The sequence below is a fragment of the Ixodes scapularis genome, unplaced genomic scaffold, assembly GCF_016920785.2.
Source record: "Ixodes scapularis isolate PalLabHiFi unplaced genomic scaffold, ASM1692078v2 PGA_scaffold13__105_contigs__length_92229423, whole genome shotgun sequence".
NCBI lineage: Eukaryota > Metazoa > Arthropoda > Arachnida > Ixodida > Ixodidae > Ixodes > Ixodes scapularis.
This window is the reverse complement of record NW_024609839.1, coordinates 74,537,057-74,559,683: the sequence shown is the minus strand read 5'-3', so window position 1 is coordinate 74,559,683 and position 22,627 is coordinate 74,537,057. Positions and strand designations below refer to the sequence as shown.

Below are 22,627 nucleotides of genomic sequence, written 5' to 3'. Positions count from 1 at the left end.
TCACCATGACATATATGCACACTCTTTTGCCCAACTCGCATCACAACCAATCACAACCAATACAGTCACCCAGAAACGTCAATTATTTTTGAAGTAAATTGAAGTAAATAAAAAGATAGTGCGCTAACACAATTGTCATCTTTCTTTTTGATAAGTGGTGGGAAGCGCTCTTTAACACCTTGTCGCATGATGGAGCCCCCGCTCCACACACACACATGAGACAAAAAATAAGAAAAGAAAGGAAAAAAGAGCTGCGATAAAGAGTTTGTGCCAACTGTTCCGCGCCCTGCAGAACAATACGAACGAACGATCCGATACCTTTTCCGCACTGCACCTGAACCGCGAAACAAACAAAACAAGACATGTAATGAGAAAGATAACATGTACACACGTCGAAATTTCCAAGTATCCCGAGTCCGGCTTACGAATTCAACTACGCAACTTCCGCAAATAAAAAAATACAGACGCAAAAAAAAAAAAAACACTGACAACGCAAACTACATTTTGGCGCGGGCATACATTGATTCGACCGCAGCACATCAAATCGGGCTTCACCCAATCACAGGCGTTCAGTTCTTTCTCCTCGTGGAGCCTTCGAAGGACATGTTGACATCACAGGCATCTCCCCGCATGCCGACGCAGGAAGCGAGCGTTTAATGCCGGAATGGCTCAAACTCGACAGCTCGATAGATGGCGGCTCCCCCACGCGCCTTATCCCCGCACAAAGCAGCATCCAGTGCTGCCGTCAGGGCGCACCTCGCCCAGCGCCATTCCGGCCGACAACAATTAGAATTACAGGAAGTGGGCCGCCGCTATTCGCACGCCGAAAGAAACACACACACACCTGAGACACCGGGGGGAATGCCTAAAAAGAAGATCGCAAGAAAACAGGACGGGCAGGGACCATACTTCGTTTCACCGTAACTTAGTAAAGAGCGAACGCTGCGGCCCTTTTCTAGCCATTCAGAGAGGCGGAGTCGAATCATGTGGGGACAGCCCTCACCCAAAGGGGACGGTGGCGAAAGCGTAACCCAAGCAGTTGGAGATGAGGGGAAAGAGAACTCCCCGCGTACCCGGACCCTCTTTCGTTTGTCCCAAACGTCGCTTATGTACCCCACCGTACAAAAGCGACTGTCCACTCTTTCCCGCCCGTGGCTCCGAAAGCACTGCGCAAAACTAGCGAGATAGAGTACGGTCACGTGTCTCTCTCCGACGCGCTGATTGGCTCACCGGGACCGTGCAGTCTTCGCCGTTTGCCAATAAGTTACGGCGAGACAAAGTATAGAACACATCAGCGACGGTCCGTAGGACCCGGCCGGGCTGGCTGGCACCCGACCAAAGGGTCCCAAACTTAGGCGGGACACCCCTCGTACCCTCCGCTGCACCCCCTCCTTCTTCCCCTCGCCCGACGAAAACAGCGGACTCCGAACGCCGAAACCGAACCCTGAGGTGCCTCCTCCACCCGCGGGCGCCGGAGCCGAAGAGGTCCCCGCCAGAACGTGCACGCGCCGTTCTTCGCCAAGGGCTAGGTCCTCCAGGGTCTCCCTCTTGCAGACCACCCATGGTGCAGGCGGGACGACGCTGCTTCTAGTCGCCGAGGACATCCGACAGGATATCGACTAGTCGGGGACAGAGGGGAAGCGAGACTACTCGAGGACTACTCGAGGACCAGCGAAGGTCGGCCGGGGTCGGACCAGCTCCGGGGCCATGGCTCCCACGGCGCAGGAGAAGGTCTCGGTGGACGCCCGTGGCGTGCTCATCATGATCGTCGCGCTGGCCGGCATCGCTGCCCTATGGGTGAACGGTGAGTGCGTCCAAGAGCCAGTCGCGACCGTCTGCCTCTCGTGACCTCCGCGACGAAAGCTTCAAGGTCGCGCAAACCTGACCGTGCCTCTTGTCCTCGCTTCAAGAAGGGGGTCTCTGTCTCAAGGTTACCATTAGTCCTCAATGAAGATCTTTGGAGTCATTATCTTCTCAATTATTACCTATAACATCGGTGCCCGTGCCCGTTACGTAGGGGGGCACGGTTCAAGTTGACGCTGTACTTTTTTCGATGCAATTTGGGGTGTCAGAAAGTACCACAAGACCCCCGAATGAGTCTCAAAGCGTTAATTTGAACCTTCAGGTAGTCAGCAATTTCCGCCTCAAATTTTGTACATAGTATAAATATGTGCGATATCAACCTTCCACGCTTCCCACATTTATGTATGCGTTTATATGCATGCAACCGTAGCCCATCCGGAGCAGAAAGGGGTCACTCATACGGCCCCAGACCCTATCTTTCCTTCTGGTCTATCTAATCAAATAACGCATCCCTCTCGATTCGACGCAACAGCGCGGCTTATCTGCATTTTACTTATATGTTAACATCACCGACCGATTTTAAATTGATAATCGGTCACCACCACCTGCTATGCCAGTACCTGACCTTCATCCCCAGCGCAACGAGTTACCGTCGAACCGATACACATATATTAACGTGGAAGTGGAATGACTGCAGACAACCAGGCGTGCCTCGCAAGGTGAAATTGGTTGGGCCGATCCACAAACTTGCAGCACTGACGACACGGACCCGTAATGATAGGGTCACTGCAACTACCAACGCACAGACGAGCGCGTGTGCGAGCGCGCCTTCACCGTAGTCGCCCAAGCGCCCCGGAGCCCTCCATTCTATAAATAAGCCCGGTCCCAAAATAAGGTGTCCGTCACTCGTTCGTGGCGGTCGCCCGCGCGCTAAATGCCACACCGTGGCCTCCTGACCGGAAAGGCGAATGAAGGCGCGAAGACACCATCAACAACGTGCACTGGGAGACCCGCTTCCGATTGGTGTGGTCCGTTTACTCGGCCTTCGAAATTCTCTTTCGGCAAGGCTTATGCAGTGCGCCTAGATTGGCAGAGTGTTTCCGACTGCTCCATCGAGGTCACGTGGTTTATGGACCGCGTTTGCAATTCAATCTGCAAGGCGAAGCATCTATCGTCCACAAGCGTCTCCAGGCTTTTGCTCAGCCACTCCACCAACTGTTCCCCTCGCCACGCAGCAAAACACGCATGCGCACGAGCGACCGATCGGCACGAGAGCTGTCCTCCATTAAATTGCAAACAGTCCGTGGTTTGAGTTGCTCCCTCTCTTAGATCTAGGCTCTCTAGGCCTACTTTCGACGACCGCGATGTTGTTCAGGAGTCCTCAAGCTAACCCGGTCACGAATAGACTCAAAGGAACGCCGTCCAGCTCAAGCTACATATCTGGCAAACCAACATCTATTGCTGGAACGACTGAAGAAGAGACACCCGGTTATATTTCTTGTCCGAGAACGTTATGACGGCCACGTTGCTGGATGTATTCCACATCTTCAGCAATGCACGTGGTAGGGCTATTTGTATACAATACATGGTTCGGACGTGACGTCACCGCTCCATGTTGGTGGTCATTCCTATTTGTTCTTTTGGAGAAAGACAAAATCGGCTGTGCACAATGGATGCTTTAAAAGATACGCGCTCAGCAGCAAGGACACCATAATGGCAACTGACGACGTAAGCGCAAATCATGCATTACCCGGCCAAGAGAGGAGCATCTTGCCGTGCGATTTCAAGATGCTGCATTCTCATGGCAGGCACTTTCCCACGACAGGAGCGACATATATGTCCTATATGAACGTCGTCAAGAACCCATGCAACGTTGCAAGAGACATCCTGATGACGCTCATGGAAACGTGTGTGCTACCGAGGAAACGATGAATGGGAGCTCGTTCTGAGCATGAGCAATGAACAACACGCTCAAATATGGTCCCCCGTAGCGACGCGCACGATCAAAAACGTTGCTGCAGTCGGCCCAACGCGTTCGGTCAAAAGTTCACTACGGCGTCTTTAAAATAATTTATATGATCTCAAAAAACAAACAAAAAAAGTCTAATGTTAGATTAGCGTCATTGACGGTGTTGCTGTCCCGCACACGACGATTACATGCTTCCACCGAACACTCTTCGCTCACACAATCAGACTTTCTCTTGCAATTAGCACCGACGTCGCCAAACCATTGAGGCAAATCGTAGTCATGACGGCACCGACAGAAACTAGTCACTCGATAATCTGTGCTTAAATTTTCTTGTGGGCGCTGCCATTTCAGTGCCTAGTGAAGAGCACGGACGCAAATGAAGATGGCCAATTCAAAAATGCGACTTCTTGAGCTTTAGATACGCGATGTGCAGGAAGAAACCTCAGGCGATATCGTTTAGCTGTGCCGCGGGACTGTACGCACATTTATGTGGAACAGAAAACCGTTTTCCGCGATTTCGGGTAATAAAGCTTCAGATAACTTGCAACAATGATTCCAAGCACCACAATGGCCGAGCCGTCACATTCATTCGGTGGTAGGAACCATAGGAGGGAGCTGCACAAATATATCTCGCCAACATACCACAGGAGCGCTGTGCGGCGCCGTTAAATGCACGGACGCGAGCACGTGAGTTTACGAAGCGCCTTCCCCGTGGGAGTGCGCGTGAAAACAAAGCCTTCTGCAAAGTTACGCCCTCACACCTCAGGCTTCGAGAGCGCTAAACCATAGCTTCCTATACTCACAAAGCCTGGCAGTTCTCGACGACGGAGCCATAGAGTGCCCGGCCGCCGATTTGGAGCGCGAGGATCTGGTAGCCCAGAGCATTCCTCGGGGAACCTGGACGTCAGCGCGCAGCTTTTGCAGCGGCGAGGGCCCGAAACGTGGTTTTCAAACCCGACGAGAAAAGAAGCGGGAGCGCGAGGAGTACGAGCGGACATTCCATCGCTCGAGAGAAGTGTGTTTCGGCGTCTCGCCGCAGCGGGGCGCCCGTCACGTGGCTCTTTCCTCTCATCCGTTGTCTGCCGCTCTACCTCTTCCAATTTCGGTGGCCGCTTCTCGTGACGATCTGCCAGGCTTTGTCAGTAGAGAGGAGGCTAAGGCTAAACAAAACATTCCAGAGGGAGCCACGGGTGACTCTTCTGACCAAATAATGTGCGTAGCCACGCATGTATGGCTCGCTCCGATACGGCTGGCAATAGTATATCCTAGACATACGGTTTTAAACTAGCGCAATAAAGTTGGAAAGCGAAGCAGTGCTGAGCGTATGAGACTGCATTACGCAGATAAAGATAAAAAGACGAGACGATGGAAAAACGAAGTCAGCCTTGCTCATCACGCTCGCCTGCTACCCAGTATTAGCAAAAAAAAAAAAAAAAAAAAAATCGAGGCTGAGAGAGAAGGAATGCTGCAAGTACCATTGGGAAATTAGAAACTATAGAATTTTGATAAGCGTGGAGGATCGTGCAGCATTTAAGAGCTCTGCGAATCATCCATAGAAGACTGAAAGCGCCAAAAGACACAGGAAGAGAATCTACCACGCGTTACTAACAACTGAATTTCTTTTTTAATTAATTTTATCGTTAGTAGGTGGTCCCATCCTCCTGTGCACGCGCCATTTAGCCATTTCGGTTTTGTAACAAGATACTAATAAGTCCGCCTATACTCGTACATCCCTGGTTGACCATAGTTCTGTGGAATGTAGCGTACCACAAGTCCGGCTTCGCTTAGTTAGTTCAGGATAGGAAACTGAACTCTACATGCATAAAAACAACAACAGAAAAACAAGATTATTAAACTGCATAACCTGTATGCTTAACAAGTTGTTTATGAAAGCCCGCCACAGCCACCTACTATTTTTACAATATATAAAACAATAATGCTCAAAAAAAAAAAAAAAAAGCCTCTCGTTTTTTAGTATGTCACGGCGCTGCATCAGCTAACCCCAGTGCAGCTGTGGCAAAAAGTCAGCATAAACGCCCCCCTCACCCGAAGGAATTGAAAAATACGCTGTGGATAATTTTGGCATATGAGAGGAGGTCCGTGCCAATCCAACGAAAAACGACTAGGAAATAGATGCCAGTTTTTAATAATTTCCTTTCCCTCTCTTTCCTTTCAGAATTCATGCCGGCGGACGACGGCTTCGATCGTGAGTTCAAATTTCTCGCTCGACTTACGACCGTAAACATCGGGCCGACGTAATCGACACCCTTGGATACACTTTTCCCGGGGTTCCATTTTCCCGCTTTTTAAAAGCATCACCGTTTAGTCCGAGAAGCACGAAGCCATACCACCCAGACGAAAGGCACGCTCATGACGTCATAAACGGTGCATCCCCGACCCGCCCCAAGCGACGAACACGCTAGACGAGAATACGCCACAAAGCGGTAGTGCCTTGCCGTCGCCGCGCGACGCTGACGCGCGCGCGCGGCGACGCGAGCTAGGTTGCGCTTCGTGGATCCACTAGCGGTGACGTCATAGGCAGAATGGTACAGGCCTTGACTTCTAGGTGGCATTGCACCTACTCGCACTTGCGACGTCATCGTCAATCCGATCATCTTCATCAACGGCCCAAAGTACCCTCCTCAAGCTTGGTCTTGTTAGATTTCTCACACAAAATTATATGTTTCGTCAAGTCTGAAGAAACACTCGATATTCTGCTCTCACTAGAGACTCGAGCAGACGCGGCTTTTCGAACTCTCTCTCTACATTTCGATCAGTCAGTGCAAGCGAGAAGGTTAAAAATATTAGGAGAAGACACTTCTCCACGAGAATATTGTTTGCGGAAGGGCTGACGTCATGCTCTCTCCATCATGAAGGATTGTGCTAAAAAGTTGGGAAAATAGAAGAGTTTGCACGAATCCTTTGACAATTGTTACTTTTGCCGTGGTCAGAAAGTAGTTAGAAAAATCAGTAGATAGTAGACTAACCTAACAAACCGACAATGTAGCGGGTCTCGGACTTCAGAATGAGAAATTAACTTTTGGTGCAACGTCGGCCAAAGTCGTCACGTGCCGGCGAAGGGCAGCAGGATGAGTCACGTGGCGCTGCAATCGCATCGCTGCATGGGAGACCGTCCGTTCGCGCTGACAGCGCCGCGATCTGTAACTGCCTTTCTGACAACGCAGCCAGCACCTACGTCTACCGGTCACCGCAGTCACCGCACAAAGGGCACTCCAGGGAAGCGACGAGGGAGCCCCCGAAACCGGTGCTGCTCTCTCTGGAGGACTGCGGCAAACTCGCACAAGACGCCGTACGGGAGTACGTCCAACGACACGCCGCCGAACCGAGGGACGATTCCGCCGAAGACAGCGCTCCGACCGACGACGACGAGGCTTCGAAAGCCCGGTGAGCGGTAACACTATTGGCCCGTATACGTACACGTACATGGAGCTTTAAACCCCCCTCCCCCCCCCCCCCCTTTCTTTTCAAAAAAAAAAAAAAAAAAGAAAGAAAGCGCTGCAAGCAAAATGGTCACATGTCACACTACGATACCCCAAGCAAAGCACACATGAAGGTACCCTAGTGCAAGGTTACTATAGTCGGTGACAACTCAAGAAGGTAGGGCGAGGGAAAGGAAGGTGGGAGAGGAGGAAATTAACGCAATGCTGACGACGGGAGGAGGACACCCTCTCCCCTCGCCAGCGCTGCATCCTTCTCTCCCACCTTCCTTTCCCTCGCCCTACCTTCTTAACAAAGCTGGGAAACTGCCATAGAGCCTACTCTGAAAAAGTGGCACAGATCCGTACTCGAGAACCGAACTAATGGCGATCGCAACGCCGCCATTTCTCCCGCAGCAGCAATTCATGGAACTGCACGGCTGCACGTATTCGTTCAGGTCGAATTGCCCAAGGGCCGGTGGCGCCATCTCGCAGTAGCATATTCAATAGCGTCCGCCGTTACTTTTCAATTTTGGCTTTGAGCGGCCATTCTGGCACCAGAAAATATACGGTGGACAGGGTTTCGAACTCCGTCTCCCAAACGGACGCGCCGCAATTATTCACCGAAGATAGGACGCAGTCAGGTCAGGACGCGCTACCTGAGGCCACTAGTGAGGCATGGCTGCATAAAAACAATATTAATTGTGCCCCAAAATCCTCTAAACTAACCTTTTATGCAAATATCACGCTCCTGTCATTCTGTACTTATCTCCAATGAAATTTCCTACAAAAACAGCTTTTTCCATTTCTTTTTATGCAAAAACATGCTTTCTAAAAGCTCAAGGTGACCACATTAAAGAAAAAAGAGAGCCGCCATCTTGGCACCTTGAGCCTGGGGGTGTCGGTACTCTGGGAACATTCAGTGACTCTAGCAGTCACAAAGCAACTTACATGTTTCAACTCGTAGCTAAAAGGTGGCGCTGTTATCAAATTTAGCTCGGTTTCGATGGACGCCAGCAGTCTAGGTTTCAAGGGCGAGTTGCCCGAGTGTTTTAGTAACATTGCCTAGTGCTACGGCTGTACTTGCATTCCCAATTATTCCTTTGCCTTTCCTCTGTGATCACGTGCCGTCAACATCGGGTATTAAAAAGAGTGGCATCACCCTAAGCAAAAGAATGTTGACCCACCTAATCTAGATCCCATCATGCGCCAAAAGTGTGCTACATGACCTTGTGCATCACGCACCATAATCTCTTGTATTCACCCATCAGAAAGGTCACGTGGCTTGCTCTTGGAGCCGCATTGGCTGGGATGGTCGACAGCGTCCATTGCCGTCGACAAACGACTTCAATCGCCCGTCAACGTATCACTGTTGCTAGACCGGCAATGCTGAAAGTCCATGACTGTTGCAAGGCTGCAGTGTAAAACCTGCTGCAAGTAGAAGTGAAGGGCTGTCCATACAGGACACGTTTTCTGCTGTGGACAGCGTTTGCTGGACGGAAGCAGGGCCTCCGCTACCGGTCCACTCTGGGACGTTTCTTGCCGGGCGGAAAGTCACCATCCGTCAGCGTCCTTGGACAAAGCCTTGGAGCATACCCATAACGTAGGGTAGGACCTAGCCACTCACACATACTGCTAGCTGTCGTCAGGGCCTCCGCTATTGTTGTCAGTCCCTAACCTCCCAAAAACAAGAAAGGGGAGGGGACGACACTGAGGAGGAAAGCAGTGCTGTTTGGCCGTTTCCGTCGTTAATGTCCTCATTGACAATGAGTGCGAGCGCCGTAATGTTAGTTTTTAAGAAACATGCACTTTTTTTTTTTTTGTCTGTGCATAGCAGAAAGCGTTTCCTGTTTGGACAGCCCTTGATGCAGCAAGCAGTGGCAGGTTTTGTAGTCGGCAGTGATCAATCCGTTTCCTAACATTTCTGAGAATTCACAAGCAAAGCTTGTACAAGCACAGACAACAGAATAGCATCGTCAAGCCTATAGTGTTTATCCGCTCTTTAGATATTGACCAAGCGAATTTGCAACGTCTGACCATTCTCGCTCAGTTTATCTACAATGATGAAACAAACTGGTTGCAATGATGGAGGGTAAAAGATGTGTAAAAATGTTTAGTTTGCTTCTAAAAGGCATCTGTCTCCACAGCAAGACACCATGATCTCACTTCAAGGCAGGTTCCACCCTACCCGATGTCACACCTGTTGCTGGGTTTAGCCTCTTTCTGGAAAAATTAGTATGGGCCTTACGCGGGACAAAGGTTTCAAAGCGTCTACCCCAAAATGTAATGGCTTTCCAGCAAAGCCACTTCACCCATAATCAGTCCTGGGTGAAGACTGTCTTGCGGTTCACGTGTTTTGAATTTCCTCTGTCGGACCCCTCAAACGCCATTTTCTCCTTCCTCGCAGCGACTACGAAGAAGCGTCCATGACCGAAGAGCACAGACACGGAGGCAGCAAGGCTGCAGCACGACACGCCGAAGCTGAGGACACGTCAGCCCAGTCGGAGGAGGAACACGAAGAAGCGCACGCACCGGAACTTGCCGACAGCGAAGAGGTAAAGGCCAAGCCAAGAAAGAGCAAACCGGTCGCGCAGACTGAAAAAGAACTGCCAAAGACTGACGGAGATGCGCCAAAACCCGCAAAGAAAGCAAAAAAGACCAAGAGATGTCCCTAATGTGCCACTGCGACAATCCTGCATTCGCAGACTAGACAGTTTGTCCAGTAGTCACAAGTCCTACCCTAATACAGCAATTTTACACTTTTTTTCCGTGTAGACATTTGCCACAGGACTAACACCTCTGTTGGCTAATATAACCTTGGTGTAAACTTGTCGACGCAAGAAAAAACTTAAAGATGACTCTAGAATCTCACCAAGATACCTTTTTGTAGAAAACTTACACTAAAACTAACAGTCTTAGGCTTGGGCCACCATTTAGACCGATATAGGTGTGGACATTTTTACCGTGCACCCCGTTTCAACTTGGCAATGGACCACAGCAGACGGTACGGGCCATGTAGCCCTGCCAATCTGGCACTGGGAGCCTCTCACGTGACCTTGCATTCCGTGAATCATTCTGCCGATTTGCAAGATCATGTGACACACCTCCTGAATGACCCACAGTGGTCGCTGTGTTCCACTTCCAAGGCAGAAAGGGGGTCTAGGCAACCACTTGGCAAGCTCTTCTCATAAACATGACAATGAGACTGACAATCGGATGTCTGTTGTCATGCCCATGAGAAGAACTGGTTAACCGTTTGCCTAGCAGGCCAAGGCCGTAACTTACAAGACATAGTACTTGATGTAACCATTATATGCTCACTCCCAGAGATCTTTCAGTGTGATGCATTGCAATGTAATAACCGGAATGAATGCCTATGCTTTCTGTAAGAGCGACACCTCAGGTGCGAGAGTTTCGTTTGTCGGCCCTAGATAGCGATTTGGTGCCCTCCCGTGTCTTTGCTATTGGATTGAATACCCGACGGGGTGATTATCGTGATTGGATGTGATCTCACCGCTTGGCATTTGCTACTGTTCACCTCCAACAAAATGTATGCCGCCAACCGTCGTAACTTTAAATAAAACTCCAAGAAAAGCAAAGCTGAAAGCCCATGTCTATCTGTAGATAGAGGCACATGTCCACAAGCTCTGTCCTCCGCACCTGCATATGGCAACAGCATTTGAAATTTATTGTATTATTAGAGCCCGTGGTTCAAGGTGTATACTAAAAGATGCGTCAAAACCGGAAATAGATCATAACTGTCAGCTTGACGACTACCACCCTAACAGCAAAGCGGGCCATATTTCACATGCCATCAGCACCTCCGATCGGTTGCGGCAACGCGAGGACCTCTCCAAGTTCGTGTGGGAGAAACCTGGTTTTTCTGCAACAAGCAGTGACCAGGTCGCTTGCTTTAGAAGCAGTCACTTCCATGATGTAGCAGGATAAGCCACATAAAGAGAGTACCATAGCTAGCAGCAAACGTCCAGCAGTGCGGAGGTCCAGAGCTGCATGTAGTGGACGCTTTCAGTTCCAGCTTGCCCCATTCTTGAACATTCCTCAAGAATGGTGCTCACGCTCGTCTCTTCCCCTCTCTATCAAGAAAGCACACCATAAATGAGCCACGTACGCCGCTTAATGCATGCGCAGAGCGTGCACTTGAGCAAATGCCAGAGTCTGCACTGCATGAACATTGGCCGCCATTCGAGCAAGTCGCCGAAACTAACCCTAAGCCTCGGCCGCAGGAGGCAAGCGAGGAAGGAGGGACGACCGGACACGAAGCGGAGGAAGAGAGTGAAGAGGAGGTAGGGGCCACTGAAGAGGAGGAGGAGGAAGAGGAGGCTGATAGTGGGGAAGAGACGGAAGGTGAGCATGCACCAGAGGAGGAGGAGGAGGAGGAGGAGGAGGAAGAGGAAGAAAACAGCGACGAGGCAGATGCAGGACTAGAAGCCGAGGAGCCCGAGGGCTCCGAAGAGGAAGGAGGCTCGTCTGAGGGAGACAAGTCTCAAGAGCAGGAAGAGGAGGAAGAGGTCCGGGCTGGACCACGCTCCCGCAAACACATCGCCGACGTGCTAGGCTTCAGGGACATTGGCAGCGACGACGACAAGGAAGAAGATGCCCTCATCCAAGAGATCCTGCAGGAGCTTAAGAAGCTCTCGGTGAATGCCATTCAGCCCATGGAAAAGCTCTACAAGTTCAAGGACATCAGCACCAGAGTGCTTGGAGGTAAAACTTAACACTGTTCACAATATCCTGGAAGTCTAACAGAAAAAAGAAAAGAGCCAGATACAAATAATTTGCACGAGAAAACAAAGACTTGTGTCAAATGACCCAGAAAACTTCAAAGACTGAAGTACACTTTGCGCTTTCCACTTTTGCCGGCCTACTCCTTTCCTAAATCCTCTCCACTTTTTGCCTTGCCTCAATTTGGGTCCTCTCACAGCTTAGGGGAGAGAAGCGCTGAGAGGATTATCTTCCTTGCAGAATACCGAAGTTGTATGTTGGCCTTTAACTGTTTCTCTGATGATTCCTTGCGAGTAAAACTAGAAATGCCAGTCTTCCACTTCTTTGCAGAGTAGATCGGGTAATCTTCGGCCATTCAGCGGTCCAGACCGTGTCCAACATATCTAACCACAAAAAATGTTTCAATGAAGCTTTATACAGCAATATCTGTGCAGTGCACGACCGATGCAATAATGACAAGCTCCACCATCTTTTCCTATTCAGATGCAGAAATCTTCAACAAGCCGATGGCTCTTTTCTTGGGACCGTGGAGCGCCGGGAAAAGTAGCGTCATCAACTACCTGCTCGGAACGGAGCATACCAAGGCAGGCCTCAAGACAGGTACACACTTCAAACACCGTTCTGTTCATAAACAGAAATGCATGGAATGGAGCCGAGCCCCAGTTCAACGCGTCTTTCCCGACACCGCAGGCCCCCAACCGACGGACATAGACTTCACCATCGTCCACTACGCCGACAAGCTGCAGCGGGCTAGCGGCACCGAGATGGCCGCCCACTGGGCGTTTTCGAGCGTCAACAAGTTTGGACAGGGGTTCCTGGACCACTTCAGGGGTATCGGGCTGCCACATCCACTTCTGCAAAAGGCAAGTCGTTGTCGTGCACAACGTCCAAATTTCGCTTGGTAAGCGGCGATCCCCTCTTCCTCATTCCAGGTCACCATCGTGGACACACCCGGCATACTCGACAAGCGCAAGGTAGAGAACTACCCGTTCAACGACGCCTTCCAGTGGTTCATTGATCGCGCCGACGCCATCTATGTCGTCTTCGATCCCAGCAAGCTCGAGATCGGCGAGGAGATGGCCACACTCCTCGACCAGCTGAAAGGGCGCGAGGCGCAGACGCGGTTCCTCCTTAACAAGGCCGACTTTGTCCAGCCGCACGACATTATGCGCGTCACGGGCCAACTCCTGTGGAACGTGTCCCCGCTCCTGGGCAGCAGCGAGGCCCCTGTCATCCACACCGTCTCTATGACCTCGAGGCCCTACCACGCCGGAACTCCCGCAGAGTTCTTCCACGAGCAGGAGCTTGCGCTGCTCGACCACCTCCGCGAGATCATGGACGAGCGCGTCGAGAACACCATCGCCTATGCGCGCCGACATGCGGTGCGCGTCCGCAACCACGCCAAGCTCGTCGACTGCTACCTCAGCACCTTCTACAAGCAGAAGGGCATCTTCGGCAGCAAAAAGAAGGTTGCCGAGGCCATCACCAAGGAGCCCAACAAGTACAACATCTTCGAGGGCCTCAGCCGGCTCAACAACGTGAGCCGCTACGACCTGCCAGACCCTCAGGTCTACTATAAGTTCTTCAAGCTCAATCCAGTGTACGAGTTCAAGCCCCTGATCGACACCTGCACCTACTTCAAGGGGTGCCCCCTGGACAAGCTCGACATTGCCATAGCTTACGACCTGCCACAGCTTCTGGGCAAGTACAACGACAAGACAAAGCTCAAGAAGGACCACGAGAAGTCGGCCACCGGTCAGGTTCCGGTGCCGATGGGTGCCGAGGAGCGACGCAGCTGAGGAGAAACTGCCGCTTATTGATCTCGAGAACAAACGTCCCAACGATGTCGGAAGTATGGCGTCGTGGCCGCGGCTAGAAAGTTGAGCTCTTCTGGAGCTCCGACACTGTGACCGCTACTGGCTTTAAGTGGTCGTTCGCTGGGCAAAAAAAAAAAAAGCGTGCACGCAGCATGAGCTACGTCCACAAGCTTCCGTCGCTGGAGCTGCAAAAAGGTTCAACTTTCTGGTGTGGCCAATAACTGGGGGACGGACCTGACAGCGGGTTTTCTCTGAAGACTCGCTCTTTTGGCTGCCAGTGGTGGATGAAAAGCCAGTTTTGTGGGAATCCTTTTTTTTTTCAGGAAGGCACTGTTGTTTGGGTAGAGTAGATGCACCTTCATGGACTGCGAATGAGCAGATGCTCACCGAGAAATTTAGGGTAGCTCCACAAATGCTTCACTAAATACCCAAGGTTGCCCGTAGTACAGACTGGTATGGCCTCAACAGGAAACTAGAGGAATTCCATGAATACCCATAGTTCCATTTGGTGCCAAGTCACCTCATACAAAGGCATGAAGTCGACTATCCTCAGTGGAGGTTTCAATGTTCTTGGTGAACAGTTCCTTGCATGTAGACAGCACTCCAGTACTGCCCAGTAAAGATGGTTCCCCAACAATCAATGACCACAATGCCGGATGACAAGCTAGTATAATTTGGCAGGTGATGGTTTGATGGCACGTTGAAATTAACAAGGACAGGAGGTAACATACCAGATGGCAGAGTAATGCTTCTTAAAATTAAAAAAAAATGAGAATGATGGGTCAGATTTTTTTTTTCTTTTATTCTCGTCAGAAAGTTGCCAAATGAAAGACATTCCCTGTTCACTAACAACCCAATCTCAGCAAAACTTGGCAATTACTTAGCATCTACTTCTCAACTAACCATACAGCTTAGTTCAGAAGTGTCACAACCATGTCACAAAACAAACCTTGTGGCAAAGCAACTCTATGAAATATTCAAGCCTGTGATAATATGGCCGTGTTAAACGAGATCTTCCAATATGAAATAAAAGCTGATGTGAATAAAACTGCCATAACAATGGGTTGTGGTTGTTCAAAGCTGCTCTGGTTGCTCAAAAAGCAACCACAGCGGCTGTGTAGATTCAGCAAACACCAACGACTGAACCATTCTGGCTACGCACTGTGGTAGTTTCGGACTGCCTGGGCTCAACGATAGACCTGCCCCAAGTATTGACTACCGAAACCATAGAGTAGTTACTCCTTTGCAAGGCAGCAGAGTTGTCATTCAAGCAACGTCAAAAAAGTTACTCCTACCGTCACCGCAGAAAGAAACGGGCATAAAATTCGAGCCCGACCCTGTTCTGGACAAAAAGTGAAACAAGGCGATTTCTGAAGTCACCAGGGACAAGCATGGGTCAGAAAGGCAAGAAATCCGCCCGTCTCTTTGGTATGCCCCAAAGGAGCCCTAGATGAACGGTATTTATAGATGTGCAATCTAATATCACATGACCATGTGAAACCATAACGTCACAGTGTCACGCAATGTCAGTGTCACGTGACCATCAGCAAAGCATGTGGTCATGTGACGTGACGTCAGCGTTGCATGATGTCACGGTTTCATACGACGTCATGGAACCGCCTGACATGACGTCACAATGCAACATCCTGGTGTCACCTGACGTCAGTGTCACATGAACACTCTGACGTCACCACCGAGGTTACGTGCCACAGAGACGAAAGTACATTGAGAGCTGGTCCTTAATACATTAATTGAGACTTCCTTTAGCAACGTTTGTCAAAAAATGCAAAAAGTGTACCCGTGTCATCATGCGAACGATGACCCAAACCTGCATCGACACCCCACCAACCTCCTTCACCGCACTACCCTCCATGATGACGCATGCAGTCTCCACCCACTGGAACAGCTTGTCTGTCCTTCGATCCCATCTCTCATTGAACTGTGCAAGCGTGACTCAGCGCTCGGCTATGACCAAGACTGAAATCACCGTAAGGATAAAAAAAACAAAAAAAAACTCACGTTCGGCATCACCTCCTTGAGCCACTCGTTGGCCTCGTCCGTGTAGTCCAGCTTGCAGGCCATGGCAAGATCCTTGGCCGCTTCTTCCCAGTTCCCAAGCAGCCTGGAAGCATAGAAGACAAGCAACATCAGCTTCCAGAAAGACTCACTTAAAGGGGCACTGACACCCCAAAGGTCGTATTTATTTTTATTGTCTAAAACGATGCAAGTTGCAGTCATAGACACGCAAAAAAAACCGCATCGCGAAAAAAAATTTTCCCGCCCGCGCGCGCGCCTTTTTATTTTTGGCGTTTGATTTTCCTGCCTCTCGCCTCCTCGCTCCTTTTGATCGGTGACGTCAAGAATCATGAAATTTAGAAGCTTTGTAGGCGACATCTCTACAACATTTAATTACGGCAATCCTAAAACATGTTTTTTAACGCAATTGCGAACGCACTACGGCCTTTCTTTTTGAAATACCAAAAATCGGGAGTTCGTTGTGGTACCGTCTCCTGGATTTGTATCCTCCAACGGAAAACAGGCGACACCGCTCAAAACCGGTCCGCCGCAACGCCTGCGCTCGCTCCTTTCCTCCTCGCTTTGGGTCGCCATGGCAACAGCAGGGAGTGGTGAAAAAAAGTGGACTCTCAGGACTCCGCAATTTTTGACGTCAAGGCACCGGCGCCGATCGCGCGGGAACTTCGAATTCGGCATTTGGAAATTGTTTTTTTACTTCACAAATACTGAATTCCCAAATTTCAAATTTTGAGGGTAATGTCCCGGCATCGTTTTCAATCGTTTCGTATAATAAAAAAAAATATGATTTTGATGTGTCAGTGCCCCTTTAATATGTGCCTGACTGCGCACAATGAGCGATTCATTGATGGTTCATTTTAATGCAACCATAAACAGCACTACGCCCAACGTCACCGGCTGCAAGCAGCCCTATCAGAGACCCAGGTGCACATTCACACGATGATGGCAAAGTCACATTGGCGAATCAAAAGCAAACCAGGAAAGTTTAGCATTAGGTGAGCATGAGAATCCTCAAATTACACTAATAAAACCGCTGTCTCCAAACTATGGTGCCTGGAACAAGATTTGACGGGTGCGTTTACCACCCTATTCCATCCGTGCTTCTAAGCTCGACCCGAAGCGGAAACAAATTGCGCCGCAAAAGCCGGCGTGTCGTGCTGTCGGATATCATGATCCCAGCTGCCGGTTGTGGCAGCGAGCAGACGCAACGGCCACTGTTGTTGCAGTGTTTCGTCTCCCGTCTGCTTTGGTTTTCCCGTTGAACGTCTGGTTGCGGACCGGGCTGCAACAGAACAGGCGTCCGCCTGTTTTGTTGCAGCCCGAAGTCACGGCAGCTCGATTTCTGCCGTGACTTTGTCCGGCCGAAATCGAGAGACCACAAGCGAAGATGCCTTCCAGGCACCTTATCAAAACCGGCTGTGTGCCAGCCATTACAAGAAAGGTGGTCAGACAGCAGCCTCTTGGACCACGGTCCATCCCACCTGTTGGCTCGTCCCCTGATCTTGTAGGCCAGGGGCTGGTCCGGGTTCAACTCCAGTGCCCGGTTGGCGTCCCTGATGGCAGCATTGGGTTTCTCCAGTTTCAACAGGACACTGTAAAAAGAGTATCGGGAACAGCTCGTTAACTGGAATACTTTTCCTGCAGCGAGTTTCATTTGCACAAATAAAAGCACAAAAGGCACTCGCAAGACAGAGCTGTAGTCGGCGCCAACTATTTCTTGCCAAGCTGTCAAAGTTAGCGTAGCTTCCAAAGCTGGGACCTCACACTGCTGAGGGAGCAAGTGGCTTGGTCTTGTGCCTCATTCGCCCGCGCAAGTTGCTCCGAGAGCGCTTGAGTACTGTAGAAGCTACGCTAGTACAATGCAGCACAAAATAGGTGATGCCAAGTATAGGTAGTCAGTAAACATAGCAAACAAGAACTGCCAATTCCTCTTTTTCGTTAGCCCCTATTATTTTTATCATAAAGTCCATTGCAGTAGTATTTATTCTCTTAGGTAATGAGAATGAGACTTGCTATAACTGTTACCCTAGATGCAAGTTCCAAACCTTAAGATACAGTAAGGTGAAGAAAGCAAGAGTGAAAAGACTCAGTCTGCAGGCGAGTTGGTCTAAGCATGTCGTTTAACACCCGAGACTGTGGTGAAGAAAATAAAGAACTTTTGGTTCATTGTTTGTTCTGTCTTGCCTGAAACAAACGCGTTCGAGACATTCCCTCTTGTGTCTGTTCCTTCGACTAAAAGTTCTTCATTTTCTTCACCACCCTCTTGAGTGCTACAACATGAAAGCAAGAGTATCTACATGTCTTTGTTATTCCATTCCGTAATGAACAAGCCTAAACCTCAGTTTGTATCGTTCAGCTTTCATTTCTGTCCTGCACCATTTGTCTCTCCGGACAAAAAATACAATCAGGAATGTGCAAGAAACCAGACGAAAGAGAGTAGCTTTTTTGAATGTGCTACTCTGCTGCACTTTCACTTGTGTCTAAGCACGGACATTTGAACCTGCGTGACTTTACACCGATCCATCTCCGTCTGGAACAGTTGATGACAAATGCCATTTTTATCTTCCACAACTAAATGCCAGGAACAGCAAACCCGATGCAGTATGGCACATCCTTGGGGAAGGCAGCAAGCAGACTCACTTGGCACGCTTGGCAAAAAGAACGGCACCGGACGGGTTTTTCAAAATGGCCTCCGTCCACAGCTTTATCGACTCCTCCAGTTTCCCTGGGAAAGTATGATGAACAGAACTTTCACCTCCTCATTCCTAAAGCAGATGTCAAGCTCCCCCCTCCCCCAACCCCAAAACAAAAAGAGGACAGCCAGTACTGACCTTCATTTTGAAGCTCCATTGCTTGGGACCTCTTTTCAGAGCTCTCTTCCAGCATCTCGTCCGTCACCTGAAAGGAAGCCACAGAATTTACCCCAAAAATAAAACCAGCGCAGGATACAACACAGCACTCCTAAAAGCTAGTAAAACTTAAAGATAGGGCCCTCTGAAGTATGAAAAAAAGCCCGTCGGAGCATTAGATGTTCATCAAAGATCCACCTGTTAAAATGGATCGTGGGGCAGTAATACCCACTAGAACTAGCATCAAAACAAAGGGTCGACTCGAGCATCCATGCTTCACCTGGCCACACGAGATATTGAATACAACATGAAGGACTTCATTAATGGCTGTCGGTGGCTTTGTTCACTAGTGCATGCTACGCATACTACTATTTGCAGACTAGATGCCCAAGGCTGCACGTGGTATAAGGATTCAAAGAAAGGTGCCAGTGTATTGAGGGACCAAAAAAGTCACCATCTTTGACATGGCACTAGAACAAGTAAGGTTAGCGGGAAATTGTAAGTGATATGAAAAAAATTGACCGATTCATTCCTTATACGTTTACTGGCCCACGGGAGACTGGCCCACAGGGCTCAAGTTGCGAAGCAATGCGTCGTAATGGCTCACTAACCTCGATGCTAGCATCACCATTTTCGAAGGGTGGTTCATTGTCCGGCTCGATCACGCCGGTGTTGTCCAGCTCTGAAAAGGCACAAAGACAAACAAACGAAAAATCAGACATTTTGGATTTGAAGAGCAAAAGGCATAAGAAGGACCAACGGAATAAGAAGGAGCAAACAACTTTCAGCCTTTCCACTCTGGTGAAGAAGGAAGACCAGTGAAGCTCTATTATGGTGGGAATGAAGTAATGGCCGGCCGAAAGTCGGCAAGCCAGAGTGGAAAGGCTGGAAAGGTTGCCGCCATCTACGAGCGATGGCGGCAACCAGACAACCGGCAAGGCAGTTGCCTGGTTGCTGCCGTCGCTCATAGATGGCGGTAGCTGTCGGGAGTGTTGTGTCGGCATTTCTTTGCTGGCGGACACGATCCTGGGAAAATTAGCCCTTAACAGCTCCACTGTAAAAATAATATTACTGATGAGTAAACAAACAGAGAAGCAAATAAGGGATGCGGTACAATAAGGTGCACCATTCGAAGTCACCACATGCGTAAATACGGAGAGAGAGACAGCTTAAACCTCTTTTCAACCAAAATAAATATGCAGTACCGTAGAATACCGCGCAACTGACAAATCTACACTAAGCGCCCATTCCCAAATTTTTTAGAACTGAGAAAATATGCACAGTATATTTATATGTAAAATTGCTGACTAGACAAGCGCCCAGCCCTAATTTTTTCGCGATTGTCTCCAAAATTTGAGTGGGCGCTTGCCCGGTATTTTACGGTAGTTACCACGTCACGTCACATGATTTCTGTACCTAAGAAAAAACACAGCATTGAACGTCAATATATCAAAGCTTTTATCCTGATTTGTGGTTCCAGAGACTGTGCCGTAAAATTAAAGAATAAAGAGAAAGCAACAAAAATAGTTGCACGAATAGGGAGTTTTGGACTGTGCATAGTATGACCTGTATCAATTCTACTCGCCTCATACTACATTATACAGTTCCTTGACACTCACTTCACTGGACTAGTATGTCCTTATCATTTAGCTATAAGAAACAAAATTTCAAACTAACTTGCATCGGGGCAATGATTGAATGAGAGCACAAACCCCAGTCTACTGAAAGTTTTAACGTGAAACAAAACACATGAAGTAATTGAAGATATACTTCTTTGGGGCATCTTGAGAGTCGACAACTGACACCAGCTACGTGCCACGTCTTCTAGTTGATGTCCGATTCGAGACCAAGTTGATCCGCTAAAGAGCTTCTCTTTTATTTATGTCATAACCAAGAGATCATTCCGACAGTCGCCTTCTGCGGGCAGTCATCTTTGCCTACCAGGCTGTGAAATGCATCCAGACCATGTGCAATACCTCTCTTCCCAAGGATCTAAGATGCCACAGACAGTGACTCGACAGCTTTGTCAGAGTTATAAATGCCAGAAAGCTGCATATGAGTATGTCAATGTATGTGTAGCAGACAACTTGCTGAAACCCTTAGCAGTTAGAGCACTAGGACAAATGCTCGAGTGACTTATTTGTTAACTTATGAACTAGCAAGTTCTTAGGTCGGTCACACAGACATGGTTCTTACCAACATCACTCTCCTCGCTTTCCGGTGTCTCGGGCTCAGTGTCTTCGAGAGTTGAACCGTCTGCCGCGGGCACATCTTCCTGCAAGTTCGTCGTCCGTTTGGTCGTTAAGTTGAGATTACATTGTTTTCAGGCCTTCGCTCGCAATGAAACATGAGTTTACAAACGAGTCCTTGCCTTGGGCGTAGGCTTCGGTTGAGGTGGCAGGGGAATTCGGGCACCGAGGCTGTAGATGAAAGAGAAAGCGCCAGCCACATGAGGTCGTCGACCGGACCAGCTAATCACTGCGAAAGCGTAAGGGCACGAATGCCCCACTCCAAAGGCTGCGCAGCCTAAATCTAAACTTCGCAAACAGTAAGTGTATTCTGAACTGCATTCAGATTAACCACCTGTGTGTAACTGAATGGTGCTCAGCCATAAGTATGGTGTGTGAACCACGCCTTTGACTGATGCAATTGGCATCCTATAGTGCCCACGCATCAAAACTGGTCCCGAAGAGGCAACAAACCTTTAGACAGGAGCCAGTGTCCCATATCGTCGGACGTCACAATCCTGGCAAACGGTTGTAACACTTCCAGCAAAAATTATGATTAAACGCAACCTTTGCCATCATTGCGGCGTCCCTACTCAAGGGCTGCTTAAAGGGATTGTCCGGTCAAACTTTGTGTTCGAGAAAACAATTGAATATCATTGTTATTACCTCTAAATGCATCGTCCGTGCAATATCTGAATTTTACATGACATTCTGCATCAGTAATAAAATTTTAAACTGCCCCCATTGCATCCTAGCATAAACGGTGCTTTCATTGAAGCTCTGACGTCACATAACGCAAAGCGAGCATTTCCGTCTCGTCATTTGCCTGCGAGTGAATGCTGTAGGGTGCTTCATTTTCGTTGTTGTGCTCGACTTGTTTCGTGAATGGGTGAGAATTTGTTGCACGGTTGGGTGCCACAACCACTGGGCAGCACCTGCGACCCTCGAGACGTGCGGCGACGAGCAAAATAGATTCTCGCTGTGCGTAGGGAGCACTGGGTTCTCGTTAAGATCGAGATCCCGCTTATGCAGCAATCATTTCACAGAAGAGAGCTATGAGCTGAACTCTAAGGAGACAGAAGGCTCGTAAGCTGAGGTGTGATGTTGTGCCGACAATATTCAACTACGTCCACCCACTCCTCGCCCAAATCGGATCAATCAATTTGATTATGCAGCGAGACCGAAACCAACAGCTAGGCCATCTTGAAACAATGCCAAAAGTTATATTTAGCATGCGTGCAGCCCGATTCTGTTTGACCCGCGAGTGAAAATGGAGCACAGCTACGATTCACCGAGATCATCCAAGTCAAGTGACAATCTGGAAATGTTACATGCATTTTCAATGATTCACCGTTTGCCTTCGACACGCGGGCATCGCCTCCAATTACAACAACCTCCGAGGAAACGACCCACAGCCGCATCACTGATCCAGTGCATCCGCCGATATGTGGACCCAGACGCCGCTTCAGAGGCAAACTCTGCATCCTTCTCTTTGCAAGTGTTCCTCGTCCGATCGGTGGCCGTCGCAGTTGTGTATGCGCAAAACGGCATACATTTGCTCGAAGCTAACGGCTGTTTACGAGAAATATCCTGCTAAACGGCGCAAATTTTTTTGCATAAGCTTGGGGACTGCATTATAAGAAACATAGTTCAGTAGGGTACAGCCTAGGAGACTATATAATTCGAAGCAAAATGCGAGACATCCGTCGACCAACGCTTGTTATCCCTACCATCTGACAGTCCTCTG

General features: G+C 49.2%; 2 protein-coding genes across 2 annotated transcripts in view; one reads left to right on the top strand and one right to left on the bottom strand.

Annotated features, from left to right (window-relative positions):
• LOC121835559 (hsc70-interacting protein-like) overlaps window positions 1-22,627 on the bottom strand; it is a 36,118-nt gene that overhangs the window by 9,963 nt on the left and 3,528 nt on the right. Inside the window, exons 3-9 of the mRNA XM_042289957.1 lie at window positions 21,024-21,072; window positions 20,849-20,927; window positions 19,264-19,334; window positions 18,635-18,701; window positions 18,444-18,528; window positions 17,285-17,395; window positions 15,789-15,891 (exon numbers count right to left, since the gene is read on the bottom strand). Of these exons, the coding sequence (XP_042145891.1) occupies window positions 15,789-15,891; window positions 17,285-17,395; window positions 18,444-18,528; window positions 18,635-18,701; window positions 19,264-19,334; window positions 20,849-20,927; window positions 21,024-21,072 (565 nt within the window). The remainder of the gene's footprint in view (window positions 1-15,788; window positions 15,892-17,284; window positions 17,396-18,443; window positions 18,529-18,634; window positions 18,702-19,263; window positions 19,335-20,848; window positions 20,928-21,023; window positions 21,073-22,627) is intronic.
• LOC121835558 (cilia- and flagella-associated protein 251-like) lies at window positions 1,152-14,830 on the top strand. Its single transcript, XM_042289956.1, has 7 exons — window positions 1,152-1,804; window positions 5,949-5,978; window positions 6,958-7,177; window positions 9,617-9,764; window positions 11,454-11,934; window positions 12,436-12,552; window positions 12,643-14,830. Exons 1-7 carry the CDS (start codon window positions 1,708-1,710, stop codon window positions 12,855-12,857), a joined length of 1,308 nt encoding a protein of 435 aa, XP_042145890.1. The 5' UTR covers window positions 1,152-1,707; the 3' UTR covers window positions 12,858-14,830.